We start from the raw sequence: 27,438 nt of genomic DNA, 5'->3' as shown, positions 1-27,438 counted from the left end.
GTTGCTGTGGGTTTCCTCCGGGTGCTCTGGCTTCCCTCACAGTCCAAAGACATGCGCTATAGGTGAATTGAAAAAACTAAATTGGCCGTAGTGTATGAGTGTGTGTGTATATATGCGAAAGTGTATGGGTGTTTCCCAGTGCTGAGTTGCAGCTGGAAAGGGCATCCGCTGAGTAAAACATATGTCGGGTAAGTTGGCAGTTAATTTCGCTGTGGCGAACCCTATTGAATAAAGGGACTAAGGCCAAAGAATATGAATGAATGATAAAGGTATAAAACCATCTGAGGTTGAGGATGAGTAAATTTCATTTTTGGAAATATCCCTTTAATCCTACAGTATGCTAGCATTCATTATATATACACAGTATAATACACATTTTGCTTCAAAAACATATTAGTATTTACTATAGTATTTTTTTCTTGTGGCTGATTAAGTTACCCTGCTGAAAAGCTGGTGGGCTGATTTTAGGTGGTCAACCAGCCTGGTTTTAGAGGGGTTTTGGCAATTTCCAGGCTGGTTTCCAGCCATTTCCAACCTGGTCTTAGCTGGTCAGGCTGGAAAATGACCAGCTTAAACCAGCTAAAACCAGCTTGATCAGCCTGGTTTAAGCTGGACATAGCTGGTTCTGGCTGGGCTCCTAGCCTGGCTAGGCTGATCAAGTTGGTTTTAACTCATCTCCCAGCCTGACCAGCTAAGACCAGGCTGGAAATAGCTGGAAACCAGCCTCGAATGAACCCCTCTAAAACCAGCCTGGTTGACCAGCTAAAACCAGCCAACCAGCCTAAGCTGGTTTAAGCTTTTTTTTTTAGCAGAGTAACGTTAGTCTGGTGTTTTAACATTAAAGACTAAATGCGAGCAAAAATAAATGATGAAGGCCAAAAAAGTAAAAGAACAAAAACATTAATTCATTCATTTTCCTTAGGCGTAGTCCCTGATTTATCAGGGGTCGCCACAGCGGAATGAACCGCCATAACAAAAACAACTTTTTGTTTTTGTTGTTGATTTAATATGTAGCTATTTTTGAGTAATTGTCCCAATACAATAGTTCTGGAGTAAGTGTACTACAATTCAACCAGTGATGCATCCAGAGTGAAGCAATAGCACACAAAGGACAGAGGCATCATTCTGGGAAGTAGGCTAGCATTTATGTCTCCGGGAATGTGCGTGAATTCATCCAGATTCACCGCCCACACTCGCGGGAAAGAGATCCGACAGACCGACCGGATCAGATCGGTTCTTCCACTACACAATTAAAAGTTGCTGAAACTCCACCAAACTCTTCCAGATCCCCTGAACTATCAGCGGGATACACGGTAAGCGACACTTCTCTGTTAAACCGACCACATGCAAGGATCTCACTCGGTTCTTTGTCACTTTCTCGGATCGAGTGTGCTGTGATTTTTACGAGTGTGATTGTTGCGAAATCGAGTGTGTCTTTTGTGATGGCGAAGTAGCCTACTATATCTTGTAGATGAATGCATTTTAAAGTGGTAGTTTCTCAGCAACAATAAATGCTTTCGTAGAGGACGTTGTGAGGTAAATAAATGTAAGTTTGACGCGATCGTCATTTGTTTCTTGATGTTTTCCAGTTTTAAGTGTGAAACAAGTCACCGTACACATCAGCGTGGTGTCCAGATAATCTGAAAACAATCCTTTAAATACACGTTATGACGTAATGATGATCGTGTTGTATGTTTTGAGTGGCATTTTAGCATACTGCATGTAGTGTACACTGGATTAGGCAATAAGTGATACATATTAAGTGTGATCCTGTTGCCTGACAAACGTGAATGCCTGATTATAAACAGTTCAGATTGTTCACATATGTTCATGTGAAAATAAGTCAAACTAATTTCTAAGATTGAGTGCGTTGCATTGGTTTTGCTGCACACTACTCTTATGAAGACTTATAGAAATTTTGCATTCAGAAAATTAGTGTTACTATGCAGAGTAATTAAACATATACTGACGTAGTATTGAAAGTAGTATGCTATTCTAAACATGCACAGTCCAGTGGATGTTTAAGATTTAGTTCTTTGTTACTATAGCAACATGAATTATTTGGATGTCTAGTGCAGCAGTGAAAATCCCATTTATTTTCCACATGAGGAACTTTTTTTCGTCAACATCGTTAATCATAGTTTTAACTTTTAAAAAGTTTACATTTTAATAATTTGTTGTCAGTTGACTTAAATATCTCTATTTGTAAGCAATTTATCATTTTACATTGATTGGAATGATTCTGTATGGGAGTGCATCTGCATAAAATCTAATAAACAATCTACAGTACAAGCATAGATAAATGCATTAAAGAAAAAGATACAGATTTTAGTTTTCATGTTTTCCAAAGAGTCTAGCAGTACTCAGGTATACAATAGTTGAATCATCAAATGTAAAATAATAATGTGTCTTCGTTGTATAAAAAATTGTAAATAATTAATAGTTATTTTAAAGTATTTTTAAAGTTAAAAATGGTACAATTTCTTATGCATGAATGCTTTTAAAATGTTCATACCGTCAAAAGCCTAAAAAAATCCTGCAAATGATGAATTATAATCCAGACTCAACATTGCGTATGCTCTCATTGCGTGACTATTGTGAATGATCACATTGCGATATTGATGTTAAATTTATATATTGTGCAGCCCTAATAAAAATGTATACATTTGCACAAAATATGCAATATATTAAGACAATATATTGTTTCAAACTACTTGGGATGTCTAATTAACCTCTTAGAGCTTGAGTGTCCACATACGTGGACAACACATTTTAGCTCTTAAGTGGCTATTAAAAATACTTTGAATGTTTTATATTTTGTTACAGACATACAGTGTCATCCTGCAACTGTTTTGAAGCATATAAAATGTCCCAAACACAATTTTTAACTGTCCAAAATGGGAAAAAAAAATTGTTTTTAATTCTCTGATAGTCAAAACATATTCAAAAATATGTATGTGTTATTAATGCATTAAAAAACAGCCAGAAACAAGTGTTTTATGGAAATTGGACCACGAGTCCACATATATGGACATAATTTTTCTCTAAAAGTACATCATTTCAAGAGGTGATACTTAGGTTTTATTCTAATTAGGTTCTAATAAGCCCAAATAGCAAAGAGAAATAAAAAAATGCATGTAAAATAACAGCTTTTGCCTTAAGAGGTTAAATATCCATACTTGTCATGTTTTATAACATCCAAACACTAATGTCAAAATGCTATTTATTTAAATAAATGTACAATATATATATATATGTATATATAGGACATTCATGTGTATATAGGACCTGATCTTTAAGCTTGTCCTCCTCAAAAAATCCTACAAACACAAGCAAAAAATTCAATGATAGAATGCATCCTTGATCATGTCAGCTTCTTTTGAATCAGGTAGAAATTCTTGTTTGTGTACTAGCTCTGCTGCTTGGAATGTTTTGCCCATGAATTTTAAAGAGATTCAAATTGAGAGTGTCATGTGAGCTAATTAAATGAATTGTATTTTTTTGTATTTTAATATTAAAGGACTGAATCTAAGCAAAAATAAATGGAAATTTGGGGTAAATTTGGTTTTATATTCACACATTCTGACTGTCTCCTTAATAATACAATTGTGGAAAGGTATTGTTTGCAAACTCTAAAAAGGCAAACAATATTAGCAGCCAAAGACTATCAAAGTACAACATTGTGCACAGTCAAATAAATAGTGCTGATGTTGTTCTGAAGTCATATTTACATGTGATGTCAGACCTAATATTTAAAGTAGCATGGTAAACAATATATATAAATAATAAATATATATATTATAAATATGCATATACAAAATCAACTTTACCTCAATCAAAAAAGTAAAATATCAAAAACAACTTTAGTTAATTGGCTATTTTAAGTAACTGTCATAATAGTTCAGGTGTAGGCTAAGTGTGCAACTGAGCAACATTGTCCACAGTCAAGTAAATAGTGCCTATGTTGTTTTGAAATCATCCAATGGAAGTCAATGGCTATAGGTTTCAACATTTTTTAAGATTGTATAAGCGCTATACAAATAAAGGTGAATTGAATTGAATTGAAAAGATATCTTCCTTTGTGTTCAACAGAAGAAAAAAAAACTCAAAGAGTTTTGGAACAAACGATGACAGAATTGTAGTTTTTGTGTGAATTGTCCCTTTAAGGAATAACCTTTCCTCTGTTTTCCTCCAGCTTCAGTTTAGCATGACATGCTGAGAGTTTCAGGCCGGGCAGCAATCATGCACATCAAACTCAACTTGTCCTTTTTGACCCTCATATGCCTTTTTAAAGACACGACCCCATGTTTAATGATCAGCGAGGTGAATTGTGACAACCCCAAACTGGACACTCAGGAATTTGTGGAGCTCTACTATGACGGGACGAACCCTACTTCACTGGACGGATACACACTTGTGTTTTATAATGGCAATGGTGATGTGGCCTACCGGGTTATTGATTTAAAAGGACACCACACAGATCAGAGAGGTTTTTTCCTGGTAGGATCTGCTGAACTAAATCCCCGTCCTGCCATCTCTCTCCCACCAAACTCTGTCCAAAACGGGCCTGACGCCATCGCTCTTTACGGACCCAATTGGGCACCAGTTCCTGAAGGAGGACACGTTTCAGGAGTCGGATTGGTGGATGCTATTGTATACACTTCTCGTAAATCCTCTGAAGGCGCTGATGGTCTTGCGTCAGTTTTGACTCCCGGTTCGTTTCCATACTTAGAGGATGAATCGGCTCTGGAAGGGGACGAGTCTATTCAGCGCTGCTGGGAGTCTGGAAACCTCTGGACGTTTTCCACTGGTGCTCCTACACCCGCGTGGGTCAATCACTGCCCTCCGCCGACCCCTGGACACATCTGGATCAGTGAAGTGGATATTAGCGGGTCAGAGCGGAAGGGTGTTGTGGAGCTCAGTGTCGGGAAGGCAAATGGATCCTTCACTTTGGTGCTTTATGACGTGACTACGGATCTGATTAGCTTGAGTGTTGAGTTCAGCACTAAAGAAGCCGGAATCTACACCATACCTGTGAATACTGCTGCTTTGACAGGTAGAAAAAGTCATTTTGAGACACTTTTCTCTAAAGTTAAGTCTAAAGTTCAGCAAAAGTGTTTCCAAAGTATCCTTCTTTGAGAAACTATTATTATTATTATTATTATTTCCTTTATTTAGCAAGGAGATCACATTGAGACAGCTCTGTCTCTTCTTCCAGTGAGACCTGGTTAAGATTGCAGGCAGCACATAAAGTTTCACATAAAATCACAAAAACAATACCACAAAATTACAAAATCACCAAATTATAAAAAGATCCAACACAATCTCACGGCAATTCGTAACTTTTTGGTTTAGTGGCTAATTCGTACGAATTCGTACGATGTAATTCGTACAATTTAGTACGATTTGCTCATCCCCCAATGACGGTTGGGTTTAGGGGTGGGGTTAGGTGCCACACCTCCTTTTTAAAATCGTACAATTCCGTACGTCTGAACTCTTACGAATTCGTACAAATTAGCCAATAAACTGAAAAACGTAAAATACGTACGTTTTCTCATCACATCATAAAAAACAATAACAAGTGTCCTTTAAGACGTTGTACAGAAGATGTTTAAAAGCACTCAGAGTCGGAAGTGTCAAGATTGTGCTGATTTTGCAGGTATAAAAGGATAAAGGAATAAAAGGAAAAAGCACGTTTGCCAAGTTCTGACAAAACCCTTGGGACTGTTAAACGAATACAGGAACCAGATCTAGTGCATTGGTTATTTATGTGAAGTGTTAACGAATTAGAAAGATAGGATGGTAATCTACCTAAGAGAGCCTTTAAAATAAATAAGTACAAATGTAATTTTCTCATTTGATATGAAGATAACCAGTCTAAGGAATTGTACAAAATACAGTGATGTGTCTGTGAGTCTGCGCCTGTGATGAAGCGTATTGCTGCATGATAAACAGAATCTAGTTTTCTAAGTAGAGTAGTGGCAGCATGCATGTATATTTGATCACCATAATCATCTACAGACAAAAATGTATTCTCTACTAATTTCTTACGGGCCTTATAGGGAAAACAATTTTTTGACCGGTTTAAGAATCCTAATTTTGGCCTAAGCTATTTCAATAACTTGTCAATGTGTATATCAAAGGCTAATATCTCATCAATCTAAATACCTAGATATTTATAGGAGCTAACTTTTTCTATTGGTACACCATTTAAAGGTGTAATTGTCTGGTCTGTTACCTTAGTGCAGCCGCGGATAAAACTCATACATTTAGTCTTTTTTAATTTAAAACCTATTTTAAATCCTGCAACGTACACTGTAATACTTAAAAAAGCAGTCTGTAAATACTGTACAGCTTGGTTTAAGGAATGTGCCGCTGTATATGTTATTGTATCCTCTGCATACAGGTGTATTTTAACTGAATCTATTCCATGACCTAAATCGTTAATGTAAATAGAAAATAACAACAGAGCTAAAACAGATCCTTGGGGAACCCCAGTGTTGACATTAAGAAAGGACAACTGTCACACATTGAGTGCGTTCTGAAACATTATTTTCAAACTACTTCAGAGCAGGTTGACTAAAACCTAAAAGCCTAACTCTCTGCAACATTAGTTTATGATCTAGAGTCAAAAGCTTTGGATGAATCAATAAATAGTGCAGCACAGGACTGTTTACTGTCTAAAGATGATGTGAACTAATTTAAGACTAGTGTAGCTGCAGTAACAGTACCGTGTCCCAATCTGAACCCTGACTGGTAGTCCTGATGAATATTATTAACTGACAAATATTGTTTTAGTTGGTCATTTATCAATGATTCAAAGACCTTTGTTAAAACCGAGTGTCTAAAAATAGGACGATAATTATTTGGGTCTGCAGGATCTCCCCCTTTTAGTAATGGGGTAACCATTGCAGATTTCCATATTTTAGGTATTACATTAGAAGTGAGACTTAAGTTAAATAAGGCTATAGATTCTGCAACAAAATCAGCTGCCAAACGTAAGAAATAAGGGTCAATTTGATCAGTTCCTGATGATTTTTATATCTATTGTCTCTAGAGCTTTACGGACTTGTGTAGCAGTGATAGCAGTGGCAAAAACTTGAATAAATGTGAGGAGCTGTTTCGAACAGGCTCAACAAATGTATTTGAAGTGTGGGCAAGTGAGTTGGAAGACTCAGAAGTCGAGCTGACAGATATAAAATAATTATTAAGAGTGTCTGCAATAACTTCTCTGCCCTTAACTTCAGTGTTATTAACATTTAAATAATTTGGGAAATTAGAAGCCAATTTAGGTACTGAGAAAGACTTGACTAATTTCCAAAAATGTACAGGATTATTTGTTTTTATCTACTATAGACAAATAATATAACACTTTGCCCTTTTTATTAACTTAATGCACATATTTCGTAAAACTCTATATGAATTCCAGTCTTTAAAATTGTTTGATTTCTTTGCCGTGGCCCATAAAATATTCCTAATTTGTATAAGGAATCATAACTATATTGTTATTAAACTATATTGCTAACTATTATAATTGTTTTCGTGTGTTTATTAGGGACCGAGCACCAACTCGGCCCAATTGGAATTGCTCCGTTTATTCTTCTTTTTCTTCGCAAAAATGAATCACATTTTTGAGGGTCTAAACTTACTTGAAAACTTTGCGCACGTGCCAGAAGTGGCTAAAATTTACGTTTGTTATTCACCTCATTATTCGCATACGAGCGGGCGCGGCCATTTAAATCTTTTTGGCTTGAGACTTCCGGTCTCATTCACTTACATTCATTTTTAGACGTTTAAAACGTCGTTATGCTGCTTGATGGGGCTGCACGGAGGTGCAGTGGGTAGCACGTTTGCCTCACAGCAAGAAGGTCGCTGGTTCGAGCCTTGGCTGGGTCAGTTAGCGTTTCTGTGTGTAGTTTGCATGGTCTCACCCATTTGGGTGTTACTGGGTGAATTTTTAGCCCCCTAAATTATTAGCCCTCCTGTTTATTTTTTTCCCCAATTTCTGAAAATTTTCAATTTAACAGCGAGATTTTTTTTCAACACATTTCTAAACATAATAGTTATAACTCATCTCTAATAACTGATTTATTTTATCTTTGCCATGATGACAGTAAATAATATTTGACTAGATATTTTCAAGACACTTCTATACAGCTTAAAGTGACATTTAAAGGCTTAACTAATTAGGTTAACTAGACAGATTAGAGTAATTAGGCAATTTTGTGTATAACATTAAAAGCTTTTATTTTAGCCGAAATAAAACAAATAAGACTTTCTCCAGAAGAAAAAATATTATCAGACATACTTTGAAAATTCCCTTGCTCTGTTAAACATCATTTAGGAAATATTTAAAAAAGAAAACAAAAAATTAAAAGGGGGGCTTATAATTCTGAATTCAACTATATATATATAAATATATATATAGAAAATGTTATTTTTTGTCATCTTTTGTCTATATTTATTAATGGTAGTTCACAAATTATAGTGTTAGTTTTTTGTCGTTTTTTTGTCTAACTTTATTTATGGTAGTTGACAAAATAATGTTTAAAACATATTTTCCTGAATGTATCTTTACATAAAACATAGATTTTTAATGTTTTAATTATTTGACTGAAAAATGAATCTCACAAAAGCTAGAAAATGTTATGTGTATTATTTGATCTTTCAGTACCACAAACTGCAGCATTGGCGTTGTATAAAGGCTTAGCATCAGGCTTCCCTAAGGACGGCCCCCTCAGCCACGAGCAGCCAATGGATGCCTTCGTTTATGGTGACTCTTCACACATGCCTGGAAACAACCTGACAGAGACACTCATACCAGGGAGAAAAGCCTTCATGCTCGCAGAAAGGTGATCAGCACAAGCCATAGAGAGCAGTATGAATTATTGTGTGTTCTAATAAATGTTTATTCATGTTTGTGTGCTGCAGTTTCCTCACAGGAGGTGTTCATGCCAGTCGATGTGGTGTCGCCGAATGGACGAGAGATCCAGGACTGTTTGTGTCGAGACCCAGAAGTCCCGGAAAAGCCAATGACTGTGTTTGGTTTCAGTCCTGTCCGCTTAACATGAGTATGTTTAACAGAACCATATTTATGATATAAATATTATATTATATTTATTATAAAGTCAAAATATACTATAATTTAAAATATAATATAAAATATAATATAGAAAATATACTATAGTCATTTAAAGTAAATACTAGGGCTGGGCAAAGATTAATCACATCCAAAATAAAAAATATGTTTTGACATTAGATGTGTGTGTGTGTGTGTGTGTGTGTGTATTATACATAAATAAATAAATAAATAAATAAATAAATAAATAAATAAATAAATAAATAAATATATATATATATATATATATATATATATATATATATATATATATATATATATATATATATATAATAATAATAATAATAATAATTATTATTATTATTATTATTATTATTATTAATATTATTTATTTTTTATATGTAATATACACACATACAAACAAACAAAACTATACCATACATTTTTTACATATATTTTTAGATGTGTATATATAATTTGTGTCACGTACATATATATTTATTATCTAAATATGCATAAGCATTTTCTCAAATATATGCATGCATGTGTCTCTTTATATATACATAGTAAATAAACACAGTAGTACACACATATGTGTTATCTCAAAACAAACTTTTATTTTGGATGTGATCAATTGTGATTAATCTTTGCCCAGTGTTCATAAATACTTGAGTGTTTTTGAACCAAACTATAGTGAAGTACTTGAATTAATTTGTTGAGGTGATTCTATAGTTATTATGGTAACACAAAAACGATAGTAATATAAACAAATGTCCCAATATTAAAGTTTTTCTGCAACTATAAATATTCTAGGGTTTACTGCAGTTAAAACTAAAGTGTTTATTACAGTTTATCAATTCAATATAGTCCCTAATACAGTTTGTTGTAGCATTCATTAACAAAGTTTTGAGAATACTATAATATCGCTGGCAGCTAGCTCTCTGCAACTCTCACATGGTCGCCAATTGAAACTAAGCAGGGCAGCGTGTTTTTTCTGCAACCTCGCTGCGTGCGCATCCTGAATGTTTACAAACCGGTAATTCGTCTACACTGCTTAGTGAGCAATTAAAACAAGGTCCCAGGATGTCCTTCGAAAAAGAGTACGCCTCTGTCCATCATGGCCTCCTAACTTTTATGGCTTCATCACTCTGACTCCACTCCACCAATCAGCTGATGTGTGGTCTGGCGCAATATGGCTGCTGTTGTGTCATCCGGGTGAATGCTGCACACTGGTGGTGGATGAGGAGATTCCCTCCCAAAAAATGTGTAAAGAGTTTTGAGTGTCCAGAAAAGCGTTATATAAATGTAAGGAATAATTATAATATAAACAGTAAAATACACTGTTTACTAAAATTTCTATAGTATTTTTAAATGTGGGTAAAGTTTCTAATTTAGCTTTAGAGGTCTTGTATAAAAACATTTACATCCATCCAAGGTAAATAAATCAATTTTCACATAATATCCACTCTCTACTCTGATGGCTTTACTCTGCTCTGATTGGTCAGTTGACCCAGTCTGTTGTGATTGGCCAAAACTAAAATTTTCGTTCATTCATTCATTTTCTTTTCCGCTTAGTCCCTTTATTAATCTGGGGTCACCACAGCAGAATGAACCGCCAACTTATCCATTCATTCGTTCATTCATTTTCTTTTCGGCTTACTCCCTTTATTAATCCGGGGTCGCCACAGCGGAATGAACCGCCAACTTATCTAGCATATGTTTTACGCAGCGGATGCCCTTCCAGCTGCAACCCATCCTTGGGAAACATCCATACACACATTCACACACATACACTACGGATAATTTTAGCTTACCCAATTCCACTATAGCACATGTCTTGGTAAAGTCTAGATCGGATATGCGGCCGGTTGGAAGTGCGATATGCACATTAATATAGCAGCATTTTTTTATGACACTGTATAGCAATAATTAATAGTTTTACAGTACTGTGACGGTTGGGTTTAAAGTTAGGGTGGGGGTAGGCGTTAAAAAATACAATTTATTGTGTAATTTAATAGATAACATAAATAATACTCGGTACCACATCTGTTTTTATGTTACTGTGACGGTTTGGTTTAGGGGTAGGGTGGGGGTAGATGTTAATAAAATACAATAAATGGGAAATTTAATAAATAATAGAAATAATTCTCGTTAAATTCTGGCCGCAAACATATCCAATCTAGCTACAACCACATGTCTTTGGACTTGTGAGGGAAACCGGAGCACCCGGAGGACACCCACGCAAATACGGGGAGAACATGCAAACTCCACACAGATATGCCAACTGACCCAGCTGGGGCTTAAACCAGGGACTTTCTTGCTGTGAGGCGATCGTGCTACCCACTGCGCCACCGTGCTGCCTTTATTACCACATATAAAATTAATCTCTTCCTCAGCACTTGTGATGCGAACAGTAACAATAAAAAGCATAACAGGAGCATTTTAATATAATCTCTCACATGAAAGAATACTATAGTAATATTAATTATATAATATCAATTATAATTAATATAGTAACAATAATATATTAATTATATTAAATTCTATACTGTTTTTAAATCGCACTATAGTAGAGTATCATACTGTGTGTGTATATTATAAATAGTATAATCTATATATATATATATATATATATATATATATATATATATATTATACTATTTATAATATCTTGTTAATACTGTAGTATTAACTATAGTGATCTGATAAACTGATAATACTGTAGTATACTTTAACTTTTACTACAGTAAACGGTGGCATAATAGTAGTTTAATATAGCATATAGTTGTAGAAAAACTGTACAGTATTGGGTTATGTTACTATTCCTATAGATTATAAATTACTGTAGTATTTATTGATGTGGGCTTGTTGTTTCAGCCTCTTTTAAAGGGTCGGGACACATCCAGCCCCCGATTCATAGCCATATTGACTTCCTGCTGAACGAGATCAACACAGATTCACCTGGAGCAGCCGAGGATGAGGAGTTTATAGAGTTGTGGCATCCGTCCGGCTCCCGTATGTCACTGGATTTCATCTGGGTGGTGATGATCAATGGACACACTGGACTGGTGTATTATGAACTGGAGCTGAACGGATATTACACTGATGATGACGGATATTTCCTGGTGAGTTCATGCATGTTTACCAAGCGGCAACCTCCCGCTCTCCCTCGGGAGGCCAATACGGAAGTAACTGAAACTGCAATTCATCAAAATTCCGCTAGTCCTGGCTCCATAATAGAGCAAGTGGCAATTGAGCCCACTGTTAGAATGGCCAACTTTACAGCAGAAAAAAAGGTGTTTACAGCCTGGTACAAAGAACGATTTTGGTTCATATAGCTATTATTACCCTCCATGACAACTGTGAGGGGGGTGAATTTTTTTATAACTCATCCATTTCCTTTATATTAGGTTATATTAAGTTTGCATAATTAAGGGCGTGGCCACTTGAGTGACAGCTAGGTCTCGCTGGTCGCCGTCACTTCACCTCAGCTGAATCCGGCAGATTAGCCACTGATCTCGGCATATTCATCGTATCTTTGTGTTGTTTTATGTGGCTTTACACAGTCAGCTGCCTTCTGGACTTATTTCTTACAATTATCAGATGATATGGGATGCTGTGTGCACTTAATTGTGCTCACAAACCATTCACGTGGCCTCGTTTCCCATGTGAGTAAAGTTATATACTTGTATACCATCTCTATAAATGTATTTGTTTGATTTAAGATCATTTATCATTAATATTTTTCTTTAGACCCGTAAAGCACTCCAGAATGTGACAGAATGATTAGCTGTAGGCTCTAGAACAGTCACCTGAAGCGTTGTCATACAGTGTTGTGCTGGGTTTTATCAATAGTCTTGCATTTACTAACACACACACACATCTGAAGTGTTTGGAAGTATTTCGCGTTTACCTCCTGTAGAAAAACGTCATAAGAGCAATGTTTAGTGGCTCAATGTATTACAACAGTGTTTTTGAAAGTCTAATCACTTTACTGATATAGTGTACAGCCAAGCACATGTGGTCAGAACACAAACGAGTCGCAGGTAATAGAGTATTAAGCGTTTCTCCCAAAGTAAAGTCTGTCTGCCAGGTCTAAGCAAGCTCCGCCCACTCTCCGCCTCTTTGCCCTTGTTTGGTATCCCGCCGTGGGTGCGATGACGCGCGAACAAAATGGCGACGGTTGGCCGCGCCTACTTGTGGCTTCTTTTGCGCTCTTCAGAAACCTATGGGTGACGTCACGGATACTCCGTCCATATATTTTACAGTCTATGATGTTTACAGATGTGGTTGCAAATGAGTCACATGGTTGAGTTCCAATTAAAGATCTTGTAAAGTGCTTTGAAATGTGCATTTTGTATTCGATATTTGAAGTAATCTCAACTGAAACATGAAGAGAGGGCGGGACAGAGTAGCCCCTCCCCTTTTAAAAAACAGCCAATAGCGTTTTGTGTTTATCGCAGCTCTGCCGGTGAGAGTGGTTGAGTTCAAGCACAACAACTGAAAAGCGAATGAGAAGTATCTTAAAGGGGGCGGGGCATGTCAATGTCAGACACTAAAGAGTATTTGATTGGTCAGTAGATGTGATGAGAAACTGAAGTATGAGGTGATGCCAAAAAACTCATTGATCCATTTAGGCGGAAGTGAAAAACTGCAAGATTTGGATGTTTGTAATTTCTAAACGCAAATTTTGTCATTGTTTTGGAGCACACTAGATTATAAACATCATAACATATTGATAAAATCATAAAAAAGTATTCATATAAATACCCATAACCACCCAGAATGACCTAGCAACTGCCCTGTGTCAAGTTTTGCACATCTATCTATAATTATTATTCTGTTTTTCCAGATCGGCAGCTCTAAGGTGGCCCCTGAAATCAGAATCCCATCTAACACTATTCAGAATGGACCAGACGCCGTAGCCTTGTACCGCAGCAGGGCTCCTCCATCTCAGGAAGGTCTGGATATCCCGGTCAGTGGTTTGCTGGATGTAGTGGTTTACCGCACGCGTGGCTCTGATAAGAGGGTCGCTGAGCTGACGGATGCTCTGACTCCAGGACAGCTCCCTCTGCTGGAGGACATCAGCGCTTTCGCCACAGACGAGACGCTCAGCCGCTGCAGCACCAGCACACGCAACCTCAGCGCTTTCATGGTGAGAGAATTTGTAGAATTTAGAATTTTTCTGAAGTCTAATGCATTTTTCTACATTTTGTTAGATTAATTTGTATATTTTATAGTAGGGTTGGGCGATGTCGACCAATTTGACATCGTACGATGTCTAATGTAAATCATCACGATGGATGATGGCATCATCTTCATAGGCGGTGGTGAAATAATTATTTATGAATAATTAATTAATTGATAATGAATTGATTATTTGTAGCCTACCGTTTCAACTACTTTACCCGAACATCATAAATAAATAAAGATAAATTACACACAATTTACCACCTGTCAGTCACTTTTCCCACAGGACTCTGGCATGAATAGGCAGAGTGATCTGTGTCGTTATAATGGCGTCCACAATCTTGGTTGGTAAAAAAGGTGCACAACTAACAGGAACCAACCAACAGTATCTAAGGTTTTCGCTAAAAGTACAAGCATGAAAGAGGAAAATTGAAGCAGTGTACTGACGCTGTGACATGTTACCTGATAGATTCAAAAGACTGAAGAGTCGTTAGATAGAGACAAGATTAATTAAATATCACGTTTAACAACTATAGTGAGACGCCATCCAGCAGAACATCCTTGATAAACTGTCCAACGTGCACTGCTCTCTGGGCTGACTGCTGGAACTCAGATGCTGCAGCGCATGACAGTGTGTGTAGTCACGTGATGTGGGTTTTCAGCTGTATAGTGTGGGCGGAGGGCTGTTCAGAAATGCTAGATTAAACGCCAGTGTGGACGTGGATCGTTTTCGTTCTAAAATGCCATTTTAAAACGAAGATGTATTAGTGTAAACGGGGCCTGAGTGAGTATTTTTTGTGAGTGGGTTGTTGCTGCGATGGGGGCGGGGCAGAGGATCACGATGCCGGCTCAGCATTGTGATGCTATCGGCCAGCGCCGATGGACCATGGCATCATTTACTGACCTAACCCTATTTCATATATATAGTTGAGTATACGGAGAGAAGATTTTTTCAACACATTTCTAATCATAATATTTATAATAACTCATTTCTAATAACTGATTTATTTTATCTTTGCCATGATGACAGTAAATATTATTTGACAAGATTTTTCAAGACACTTCTATACAGCTTAAAGTGACATTTAAAGGCTTAACTAGGTTAATTAGGTGAACTAGGAAGGTTAGGGTAATCAGGCAAGTTATTGTATAATGATGGTTTGTTCTGTAGACTATCGAAAAAAAGATAGCTTAAAGGGCCTAATAATATTGAACAATTAAAAAACTTTTTAAAACAATTAAAAACTGCTTTTATTCTAACCGAAATAAAACAGAAAAGACTTTCTCCAGAAGAAAAAATATATCAGACATATATATACATATATACATATACATTGTTGGGGTAATGCATTAGAAGTAATGTGAGTTACATAATAATATAATTTTTTATGTAGCAGGGTACTTTTTTGAATTAATAAATTTTTTAATAAGCTTTTTAAAAATAAATTGCTGAATTAAAATTAGTCACAATGAATCATGCAGTTGACGAGAGAATGTGTTCATTATTTATATAATTATATTATACAAAAAGTAGCATAAAAAGGGACTGAGCCAAAGGAAAATGAATAAATGAATGAAAACTTTTAATAAAAACTATATATTTAATCCCAATTTACCGATATGGTGTAGTTATCTTCCCTAAAATAACATCTGTTTAAAAGTTCTCCTTGTATTTTAGACAGACTGTTGTGCATACCTTTAGTTTATTATGTTTTTTTAACTTAAATTTTGCAAGTATTGACACATTTAAAATATGTGGTTAAGAGATAACTGAATTAAAATTGTCTCGATGAGGCAAGTTAAAATCTTTTTCCTTGGCCCAACCATGCCGTTCGGGAAAAAAAATCCTTAGCATTTTTGAAATTAGCTTTTATAATGGTCCTAAAAAGTCTTAAATTTGACTTGTTGAAAACTGCAGAAACCCTGTCAAATGCATGTGTGTTTATTTTTGCACATGTGCTCAGGTCGCGTCTCCAACACCGAGGAAGCCAAATGCGTGTCCTCCGCAAGCCCCCGGGGGTCTGATCATCAGTGAATGGAGTGGGTTTTCTGAAAATAACAGATCGCAAGCCTGCTGGTTTGTGGAGCTGAGCGGCCCGCCATCCACCCCTCTGAACAGACTGATTCTGGTGTTTTTCGGAGAAGATGCTCAACTCTGGAGCGTCCCGATCAGCGGCAGCACAGGAGCGGACGGCATGTATCTGATCTCCAATGATTCTAGAGCTGGTGAGTATGTGTGTGTGTTTGATTTGGAAATTTCTTCTTGTTTAGGCTTGTTAGTGGTGTCTAAGGGTGTGTTCACATGTACCAGGTTGTGTACTTTGGGAATTAGTTAATTATAAATAACACATATACAAACAGACATGTCATATTTATTCATTCATTCTCCTTTGGCTTAATCCCAGATTATCAGAGACCGCCACAGCGAAATGAACCGCCAACTATTCCGGTATATGTTTTACATAGCGGATGCCCTTCCAGCCACAACCCAGTACCGGCAAACACCCATACACACTCATTCACACACACACTCATACACTACGGCCAATTTAGTTCATTCAATTCACCTATAGCGCATATGTTTGGACTGTGGGGGAAATCGGAGCACCCTGAGGAAACCAACACCAACACGAGGAGAACATGCAAACTCCACACAGAAATGCCAACGGCCCAGCCAGGACTCAAACCAGCAACCTTCTTGCTGTGAGGCGACAGTGCTTACCACTGAGCAACCATGTCCACCCTATAGACATGCATTATAATAGTACAATATTCCGTTTTTATATATATTTTCTATATAAATTCATATATAATTTCACCTTAATCTGAATACTAGTATCTTGAAAAATAACTAGTAAAAAAGACAAAAGAAATTAGTTATTAAAGTACAAACACATTTATATTATGGTATATTCACACTTTTATTTGTTTATATATTTGTTTATTTATTTACCTATTTATTTATTTTTGCTGTTTTATTTAATTAATAAAAATTTCATTGTTTTATTTTTGCATTTTAAACCTTTTTCTCTTAATAAAATGTAAGCGTATATTACAAATCATCTTCATAAAATACAGTAATGCAGCGGTCTCAAGCTGAAATTGGCGTGGGGCCTTTTCAGTGACTCAGAATTCATAGGAGGGCCATTTTAACAATCAAGCACAAGAAAAAGGTGGAAACCTGACATAATTGATGCATCTTAAGTCAACAGATATGAGGTTTATATTTCAAGCATTACCTGTCACCAGTGATTTTGCAAAGCAGCACGTTTATCGTGTCACACACATCCTCTGCTGAAAAATATGTCAGTCATATATATATACACAAAAATAGAACTTTAGTAAAAATAGAGCACTTACGGACATATATTTTAAATCAGCCACAGAATTAAATGCATGCGTGTTGCTCTCGACCGCACACTGAGAGAAAATGAAAGTAAAACTAATCTGAATGCAGTACTTTAAATGTCAACTAGGTGGCGGGTCAAAATCACAAATGGCTAGACGCGACTGCACAACAATAATTGAGGTTCAAAAATACATGTTTTGGCGGACCAAATCTCGTTATATTTTTGACGTCAGTTGCGGGCCGGAGGGAGGAGGAAGGCGGGGCCGTAAATGACCATACCTGTCAACATGGTCCCCCCCTTAAAAAATCCCCAAATTACTAAATATGTTCATTTGGAGCTGTTTCTTTGTAAATAAACAGTTAAATGGTCAGTGATATGTTTATTATTATTAATTACAAAAGAAAAAATAAATAGTATACATTAGCAGCAAATACATTAGCAAACAGTTCAGCTTATTAAAATTACTAGCTAATATAATGAAATAGATTCAATCTATCAAATCTTATTAGCCGTTTCTTCAATGTATAACTTACAAGAGCAACGCATGAATGTCTTATTTAGATTTTTTTCGTTTGATTACATTAAATAACAGGTGTCACTTTAACAGATCTAAAGTTATAATGAAAGCATTCGATTGATTTCCTAACTTTTTATGCTCATTTAGGACGAAATTAGTTTGAAAAAAAAAAACAAGATTGACATCTTTATAAATTATTATAATTAATTATGTGTATTTGACTGTTCAAACACGCACCCAATAGCCAGATTTTCTCTCTGCTTCAAATCGTTTGTACAGAAACCGTCTATTTATCACTATGGAGCGTGTCAGCTGACAGTCATGCACCGCTATATGAATGTTTCGAGGATTGCATATGAAGGGGAGACGACACCTGTAATGAAAAGGAAAGAGAATCCTGCTGTTTTTATATTTATTTCAAAGTGTTTTCATTGCCTAAACAAAGCGAAAGCACAGTAGACTCACATTTAAGAGCAAAGGGCGGCCCCTGGTGGTTCGGTGGTATGGGTTGCGTATAGGGAGGCTCGGCTCGGCTCGGCTCTTTAATTATTATTTGCCACCCTTCAGAGAAAGACTGAAAATACAGGAGAAATACGGGAAAATACTTTTATGGGATGATAGCAGGATAGAATTGTAAAATACGGGAGATTCCTGGGAAAAACGGGAGGGTTGACAGGTATGTAAATAACTTGTGGGCCAGTAGTTTGAGACCCCTGCAGTGAAGTATTTTAATGGACAGGAATGAGTGGGATGTTACTTCAGACTATTCGTATAGTGAGCCGACGAATGTAATCAAATCACGAATAAATTCTTAAATGTCTAAATTTGACATGTGTGATTGCTGTGTGTTTGTGCAGATCAGGGTTTGCCGGTGCTCGGTCGTGTTGCTGCAGTGCTGTTGTGTTTCGAGCCGTCAGGATCAGGCGTTTATGGGAGCAAATCCATTCATTTGGACTGGCTGATTTTTTCAGAGGACCCAAAGATACTAAAAACTGTCCAGCACAACACAACCCGCTTCATATTCACACCCTTCAGGTTTGTTTGAGATTTTATTCAATCATTTATTCATTTTCCTTCGGCTTAGTCCCTTTATTTATCCGAGGTTGCCACAGCGGAATGAACCACCAACTTCACCAGCATATGGTTTTTTGCGGATACCTTTCCAGCTGCAACCTAGCACCGACACCCACACACACTCACTCATACTCAAACACTGTGGCCAATTTAGCTTATCCAGTTCACCTATATGTGTTTGGACTGTGGGGGAAACCGGAGCACCCAGAGGAAACCCACACAGAAATGCCAACTGGCCCAGCCGGGACTCGAACCAGAGACCTTCTTGCTGTGAGTCGACAGTGCCAACCACTGAGCCATGTGTCATCTTGAGATTTTATGTTGTTTAAAAAAAACATTGTGCTATCACAAAGTGTGCCTAGTGAGTGGGCTTGACAAACAACCTGTAGAAAACACACTCTTTCATCTCTCAGGTGCTTAAACCGACACTTGCACCAGTTTTTGCACATTTGCACCAGACACTTTCTTACAATCACTTCATATCTCTTAAAAAACATTGTGCAATTATGAAATGAGCTTTACACAGGTGAGTGGGCATGACAAACCACCTGTAGAAACACTCTTCTCTCTTTAAAAAATAAAAAACTCTCCCCCTTTAGCACTTAATATACTGAGCACTAACAGTTTCTTTGTATAATTAGCACTTTTTGTGTGTATTGCCTCTTATTGTTGAATTGCTGAATTAGTCTTTGGTTTTGTTCACTGCTAATAACGTTGTGTTTTTTGTGTGATTAGTGCGCTGTCTTTATCTCGATGTGCATCAGAAGGGCCTGAACTCTGGATCTCGTCTCCATCCACTCCACGTCTCCGGAATCACTGCCCGGATCTGGCCTTTTCCAGCGCTGTGGATTTGTGTTTACAGCCAGACGATCAATACTGGCACAGAGACACCCACAGTGAGTGTTTCTAAGGAACTGCTGTATATGAATGCTAAATTGTGGCATGCTACTGTAGACAGTAAATGCAGAAATGCAGGTTATTTAAATAGAATGACAAGTAATAAATGCAGAATTGCTGATTATATGAGATAAATAAATGCTAAATTGCTTATTATACAAATGCAGACTTTTTTTAGATAAATAAATGCAGAATTGGTAATTATATCAATGCAGTTTTGTGAGATAAATAAATGCAGCATTGCTAATTGTATAAATTCAGATTTTTAGATAAATCTGTCCAGTATTTCTACATAAATAAATGCAAAATTGCTAGATAGATAAATGCAATATTGCTTATTATATGAATGCTGATTTGTGAGGTAAATTAATGCAAAATTGCTAAATATATAAACACAGAAATTCAATATATGCATAAAATATGAAACCGTTAATACATAATTCTTTACACATTCATTACATGAATCAGTTTTTGTGAGTAAGGTTAATGATAGTTTGGTTGTTATGTAAGTCACAGCTCATCAAAAACACTGGAAATTGAATGTGTCAAAATTCATAATACAAGAACAGACATGCCGAGCACACCCAGACTATTAAAAACACCGCAATGACATGATGATGTGACATCCTTCAGGTTTCTCAGACCTTTTCTGGTATGAGGAGGAATTTGCAGGATTCTCCTCAGTAAACACATTTATAATGTTACTAATCATTTTAAAGAAACACGGTTGTTCCTTTTCATCAAACAATCCTGAAAAATTAGCTTCCACAGAAACATATGATGAACAATAACTGAAGGATTTAAGCTTAAAGTAGTTTGAGTTTAAAGCAGTTTTGTTTGGTTTTCAAGAGTTCACACTTAGCTGATAATCAATAAAGCGTATTTGGCATGCTGTCCCGGGAGAGAGCCCTGAGCTCGTAATATCCTCGAGCCCGAGGCTCCCTCCCGTTAGAAGGGCGAGAGGGGAGTTCGAGCTCAGGTAGGTCTCGAGAACTCCCCTGCTTGTCGCTGCGTGAGAAGTGTAAACTAGGGTTGTTTTCGGTGATAATTTGGTTTAGTCGATTGGCTATGGTATATGTTTTTGGACGGTGGGAGGTCACCAGGGGACCCGGGGGAAACCCACGCGAACACGGGGAGAACATGTAAACTCTGCACAGAAACACCAACCAGCTCGATAGGAGGTTGGACCAGCGGTGTTCCTGCTGTGAGGCAACAGTGCTAGCCACTGGGCCACCGTGTCGCCCTATCGGAAAAAGGGGGGACGTAGGGGTGGAAGGGGGGGAAGCTTCAAGACGAAGATAACTGGAGTGGAAAAACTCTGGTTATTTATAATGCTTCCGTAATCATCTAATGGGTCAGATTACGGAGCTAATGAGGAGCCAGCCTTGTTGATCATAAGCACGTGATCCTCTCGAAATTAGTTTATAAATAAACCACACTTAAAAGCATGATTAATAATAAAACAAGATAAAACATGCATGTTTTAGCACATTGAGCCTATTTCTAGCATATTTGTTCATATTGATTTGTTTTTGCAACACAATACAAGCATGTTTAGTTCATTGCTGCCATTTATAACATGCTCCCTGTTGAAAAAAACTGTTTAAACCAGTCTAAGATGGTTAGCTGGTTTTAGCTGGTCGACCAGCCTGGTTTTAGAGGGGTTTTGGCCATTTCCAGGCTGGTTTCCAGCCATTTCCAGCCTGGTCTTAGCTGGTCAGGCTGGGAGGTGACCAGCTAAAACCACCTTAACCAACCTATCCTGGTCAAGCTGGTTTTAGCTGGTCATTTTCCAGCCAGACCAGCTAAGACCAGGCTGGAAATTGCTGAAACCAGCCTGGCAATTGCCAAAACTCCCTTAGAACCACCTAAAACCAGCCAACCAGCCCAGGCTGTTTTTTTTCAGCAGGGCTATTAGCATGCTTTATCATGTTGCTAGCATTTGTGCCTGTTTTAGCACAGTACTATGGATTTTAGCATGTTTTGTTGATTTTTAATTATTGCTAGCATAAATTAGTGTGTTTCAGCTTAATATCATTTTGCTAGGATGAAGTAGCCTGTTGCTAGCCTTTATTAATTTTCTTATTATATCTTCTATTGTTATTTCTTATTATATTTTCATGTTTTTAGCATTTGTCTTAAGATATGTTGTTTTATAGCTTGATTAGCATGCTGCTTAAATGAATTAATATTGTGTTGCCAAGAATTAGAAACTTGCTAGCATGTTTTTAATGTGCATACATGGCTAGCATGAATAATGTTGCTGTGATATTTAGTATAAGCATGGTAGCTTAGGATCATATTTAAGATATGCTAATATGGAATAGCATGTTTGTAATGTTTATAGCCTAGTACATGGATAGGAATAGCCATTTTAATTTGATTTCAGCTAATAATTCTAATTAAATTGAGTTCTAATTAAATTGTAACCTCTGTCAGATTGTGCACAGGATGGATTTGCAGTTTTATTGGAGCAGTTGTGTAACTGTGGGATCTCAGGCTTACATGTTAAAGGTGAGAGACGTTTGAAGACGTTTAAAGTGTTGGAAATGCAGCCGCTAATGTCTGTTTTCCTCCTGCTAGATGTGAATGTGTCCTGTGAAGCTGCTCAGTTGTTCGCACACGGATCTGTTCTTGCCGTTTCTGACCAACAGAGGGAGCAAATCACTCAAGCACTGAACAACAACAAGCTTGAGTGTTCATCCGCACATGAGCGACAGGTTCATGGAGGTAATCACTTGCCTCAGTTATATATAAAACACACACACTGACACACAAATGTTAATGTCAGATGACTGTTTATATCTTCTGCTGTTTATTGGTGTGTGTTTAGCGGGGTCATCAGTGGCGCTTCAGGTTGGTCTTGTAATCGCGGCGCTTCTGCTTTTCGCTCTTGGTGCTGCTCTCTTTATCTACTTGTACAAAAAAAGGTGAGGACAGATCGTGTTGTCTGTTTTTGTTAGTGATTCCTCTTAGTGCCATGAAAAAAAACTTCAATATATATATATATATATATATATACAGATAGATGTCATATGTTATGGTATTACACTTAATTGCTTTATAATAGTATGTCTTTGATGCTGGATGATGAAACCCCAGCATATCATGTTAACATGGCTCATTTTGTGCATATTTTTGTTTTGTCAGGCGTCCTGCCGACTACCTCTCCATGCAGCTGAGTGAACAGGCCGAGACGCCGCTCGATCTCTAGTGTGTGTGTGTGATTGTGCATGTGAGTGTGAACGCATTTTTGCAGGATCATAAATGTTTATTTTTTTAAAAACAAAGATGAATGTTTTTACAGGAGATGAAAGCAGGCAAAAAATCTCACTATTTCATTATGCAATTTTGACGTTCCGAAGATTTTATTGAAACGTTTAGAATCTTTAATGTTTTATCAAATGTTTCAGAAGCATTCTATTATTGAATTCAGGTGGTTTATTGTTGAGGTGTTTAGAGCTGTGGCAAAAAAAAATGTTTGAAAATTGATTCTCTGAAAATTGTTTCAATTTTTCTAATTATTTGAGTTTAGTTTTTAAATAACAGACAGCGCTCTAGGCTAGTTTTTAACAGCAGACAGCGCTCTAGGCTAGTTTTTAACAGCAGACAGCGCTCTAGGCTAGTTTTTAACAGCAGACAGCACTCTAGACTAGTTTTTAACAGTTGATTGCACTCTAGGCTAGTTTTAAACAGGAGACGTCGCTCTAGGCTTGTGTTTACCAGCAGACGGTGCTCTAAAATAGTTTTTAACAGTAGATGGTGCTTGAGGATAGATTCTAACAGCAGACGGTGCTCTAGGCTAGTTTATGACAGCAGATGGTGCTCTAGGCTAATTTTAACAGCAGATGGCACTCTAGGCTAGTTTATAACAGCAGATGGCGCTCTAGGCTAGTTTAAAACAGCAGATGGTGCTCTAGGCTAGTTTATAACAGTATGTGACGCTCTAGGCTAGTTTTTAACAACAGATGACGCTCTAGGCTAGTTTATAACAGCAGATGGCACTCTAGGCTAGTTTATAACAGCAGATGTCACTCTAGGCTAATTTATGACAGCAGATGGTGCTCTAGGCTAGTTTATAACAGCAGATGGTTCTCTAGATTAGTTTATAACAGCAGATGCCGCTCTAGGCTAGTTTATAACAGCAAATGGTGCTCTAGGCTAGTTTATGACAGCAGATGGCGCTCTAGGCTAATTTATAACAGCAGATGTCACTCTAGGCTAATTTATGACAGCAGATGGTGCTCTAGGCTAGTTTATAACAGCAGATGGTTCTCTAGATTAGTTTATAACAGCAGATGCCGCTCTAGGCTAGTTTATGACAGCAGATGGTGCTCTAGGCTAGTTTATAACAGCAGATGGCGCTCTATGCTAGTTTAAAACATCAGATGTTGCTCTAAGCTAGTTTATAACTGCAGAGGGCGCTCTAGGCTAAATAATGACAGCAGATGGCGTTCTAGGCTAGTTTATGACAGCAGATGGCGCTCTAGGCTAGTTTATAACAGCAGATGGCGCTCTAGGCTGGTTTATGACAACAGATGGCGCTCTAGGCTGGTTTATGACAGCAGATGGTGCTCTAGGCTAGTTTATGAAAACAGATGGCGCTCTAGGCTAGTTTATAACAGCAGATGTCACTCTAGGCTAAATTATGACAGCAGATGGCGTTCTAGGCTGGTTTATGACAGCAGATGGCGCTCTAGGCTGGTTTATGACAGCAGATGGCGTTCTAGGCTGGTTTATGACAGCAGATGGCGCTCTAGGCTGGTTTATGACAGCAGATGGCGCTCTAGGCTGGTTTATGACAGCAGATGGCGTTCTAGGCTGGTTTATGACAGCAGATGGCGCTCTAGGCTAGTTTATGACAGCAGATGGCGCTCTAGGCTGGTTTATGACAGCAGATGGCGCTCTAGGTTGGTTTATGACAGCAGATGGTGCTCTAGGCTAGTTTATGACAGCAGGCGGTGCTCTAGGCTAGTTTATGACAGCAGACGGTGCTCTTGGCTAATTTGTAGCAGGTTTTAAACTCTAGAGATGATACAGAATCAATTTCTCAAACTATTTTTCGCCACAACTCTAGTTGTTTTAGTGGTTAGTAGTTAAAGCCATTCCAAACACACAATATTAGTTGTTTTTGAGTAGAGATAAAATACCACTTTGCATTACAAGCACAGGCGTGACAGAAATGTCATGCATTATGTCTCTCAAAGCACAATATGTTGTTAACATTTTAATATTGATTTAACATAAAAATAAATTGAAGTCATCGTTTTTTAATTAAAACATGTTCATGTTTCCATTAGATTTAAATTCTTAGCAAAGTGATGACAAATTTTATCAGTATTTTTCATCCTAGCGTTTGCCATTTCCATCATGTTGACTTAAAGGGGGCCTATTATGAAACAAAACCCTTTAATAAAAGGGTTTAAACACTGTTGTGTAGCAACAGCATGTGAATATAACCAGCTTTTAATGGTGCAAATGTATTAATTACATTGTGTATGATCACACAAGTCTGCAAAAACACTTTGATTGACATTCTCTCTTTGTATGTGTCATCAGACAGGGAAAACCCCGCCCATTACTGACCATCTCTCCCTCATTAGCATAGTTGTTTTTAAATCTGCCACCATGCTGACACACAGGCAGTTAAGCCCCGCCCTCTTTCGAAAAGAGCATAATCTAATTAGAATTTAAAGCAACAGTCACCGAAACGGTACAGTTAGGATCAAAGCCTAAAATGGGTAGCTTCAAAGAGCTGTAAAACATTATCTGTGTGGTATTTTGAGTAGAAACTTCACATACACACTCTAGGGACATCAAAGACTTATTTGACATCTTGTAGAAAGGAGTATAAAAGGTTCACTTTAAAAGCGACAATATATATTTAAAATACGACGTAAACCCATTGTAACTTAATTTTTATAATTATTTTATTATTAGGCAACAGGTTTACTCACTTTTTAAAGTAAAGTCAACTTATTATTTTAAAAGCAACAGGTTTACTCACTTATTTTAAGTAAAACATTGTAAAAGATGCTTTTAGTGCAATTTTATGCTGTATTTTACAATTTTGCCGATTAAATGCACTGTCTCTTTTTGATACAGGTTCTCAGTGTCTTTTCGCAGGCGTTGTGTTTGTTTGACATGTATCACATGTTTGCATCTGCAGAGTTTTATCAGCTGTTTTATCAGGGTCATCAGATCAGTGAATGTTTGACCTAGCAGTGTTCTCTCAGCTTATTTACATTCTCATTCATTGTGTTGATGTTTAATATTAAAAGGGACCTATTATGCAAAAATCACTTTTATAAGGGGTTTAAACACAGTTGTGTGGCAGCAGTGTGTGAACATAGTCAGTATCTAATGGTAAAACATTAGTAATTCTATTTGTATAATCACACTTGATAAAAACAGCCTGCAGAAACACTTTGATTGACATTCTCCCTTTGTACGTGTCATCAGAGTGGGAAAGTCCCGCCCATTAGTGACCATCTCTCCCTCGTTAGCATAAACAGCCCTAAGTGAGAAGCAGTTAGTTTTTCCACCATTAGTTTTCACCTGCTGAAGACAATGCTTTGTTCTGAAACACTTCTTTTCACATTGAATGAAAAGAACGCCCACTTTTGAAAAGAGCCCAATCTCATTTGAATTTAAAGCGACAGTCACCAAAATGGCACAATTAGGATCAAAGCCTAAAAGGGTCAGATTCAGAGAGTTATAAAACATTATCTATGTGGCATTTTAAGCTGAAATTTCACATACGCAATCTAGGGATATCAGAGATTTATTTTACATCTTGTAAAAAGGGGTGTAATAGGTCCCCTTTAAATCTTAGATAGACTATTGTGTCACTGAATTCTGGTTGAAGGATGAGTCCGCTCTGCATGTTTCTGAGAACTGTAAAAACCCACACAGGAAATAAAGGCGACAAGGTATAATGTTGATGATCAGGTTCTTGTCAGAATGCAAATGATTAATTGCAACACGTCTGCTCAATTGTGTTCATTTTGAAGAGTCTTTTTTTTGTATTTTGGAGCGGTTTCTCCAAACTTAAATGCAGTTTGCCAATGTTTTGTTCTCACTGATTGCTTTTAGGGTTTTTGTATGTAATTGATTTTGGATTCAGTCTTTCATCATTGATTTGTGACGATCAGTCTTGTGTACATTTGTTGGAGGAATCCTTCTGAAATGGTACAGTCAAAATAAATGTTTTAATGTTGATGTTGATCATGTTCTTGTTTGTTTTATATATAAAAGGAGGTTAAAAGGTGTTTGGAAATTTAAACAAAATTAAAATATATACTCACTGGCCACTTTATTAGGTACACCTT

General features: G+C 37.0%; 1 protein-coding gene across 1 annotated transcript; it reads left to right on the top strand.

Annotated features, from left to right (window-relative positions):
• Positions 1-1,110: 1,110 nt before the first annotated feature.
• Positions 1,111-27,334, top strand: si:ch211-183d21.1 (uncharacterized). The gene is made up of 13 exons (XM_056450473.1): positions 1,111-1,313; positions 4,196-5,056; positions 8,672-8,852; positions 8,932-9,071; positions 11,957-12,204; positions 13,932-14,234; positions 16,234-16,495; positions 18,994-19,171; positions 19,946-20,106; positions 22,547-22,621; positions 22,691-22,837; positions 22,941-23,037; positions 23,258-27,334. Exons 2-13 carry the CDS (start codon positions 4,213-4,215, stop codon positions 23,319-23,321), a joined length of 2,700 nt encoding a protein of 899 aa, XP_056306448.1. The 5' UTR covers positions 1,111-1,313; positions 4,196-4,212; the 3' UTR covers positions 23,322-27,334.
• The last annotated feature ends 104 nt before the right edge of the window (positions 27,335-27,438 follow it).

Source organism: Danio aesculapii, chromosome 24, assembly GCF_903798145.1.
Source record: "Danio aesculapii chromosome 24, fDanAes4.1, whole genome shotgun sequence".
NCBI classification, from domain to species: Eukaryota; Metazoa; Chordata; class Actinopteri; order Cypriniformes; family Danionidae; genus Danio; species Danio aesculapii.
Note: the sequence above shows the minus strand (reverse complement) of the source record. Positions and strands in the feature narration are given on the sequence as shown.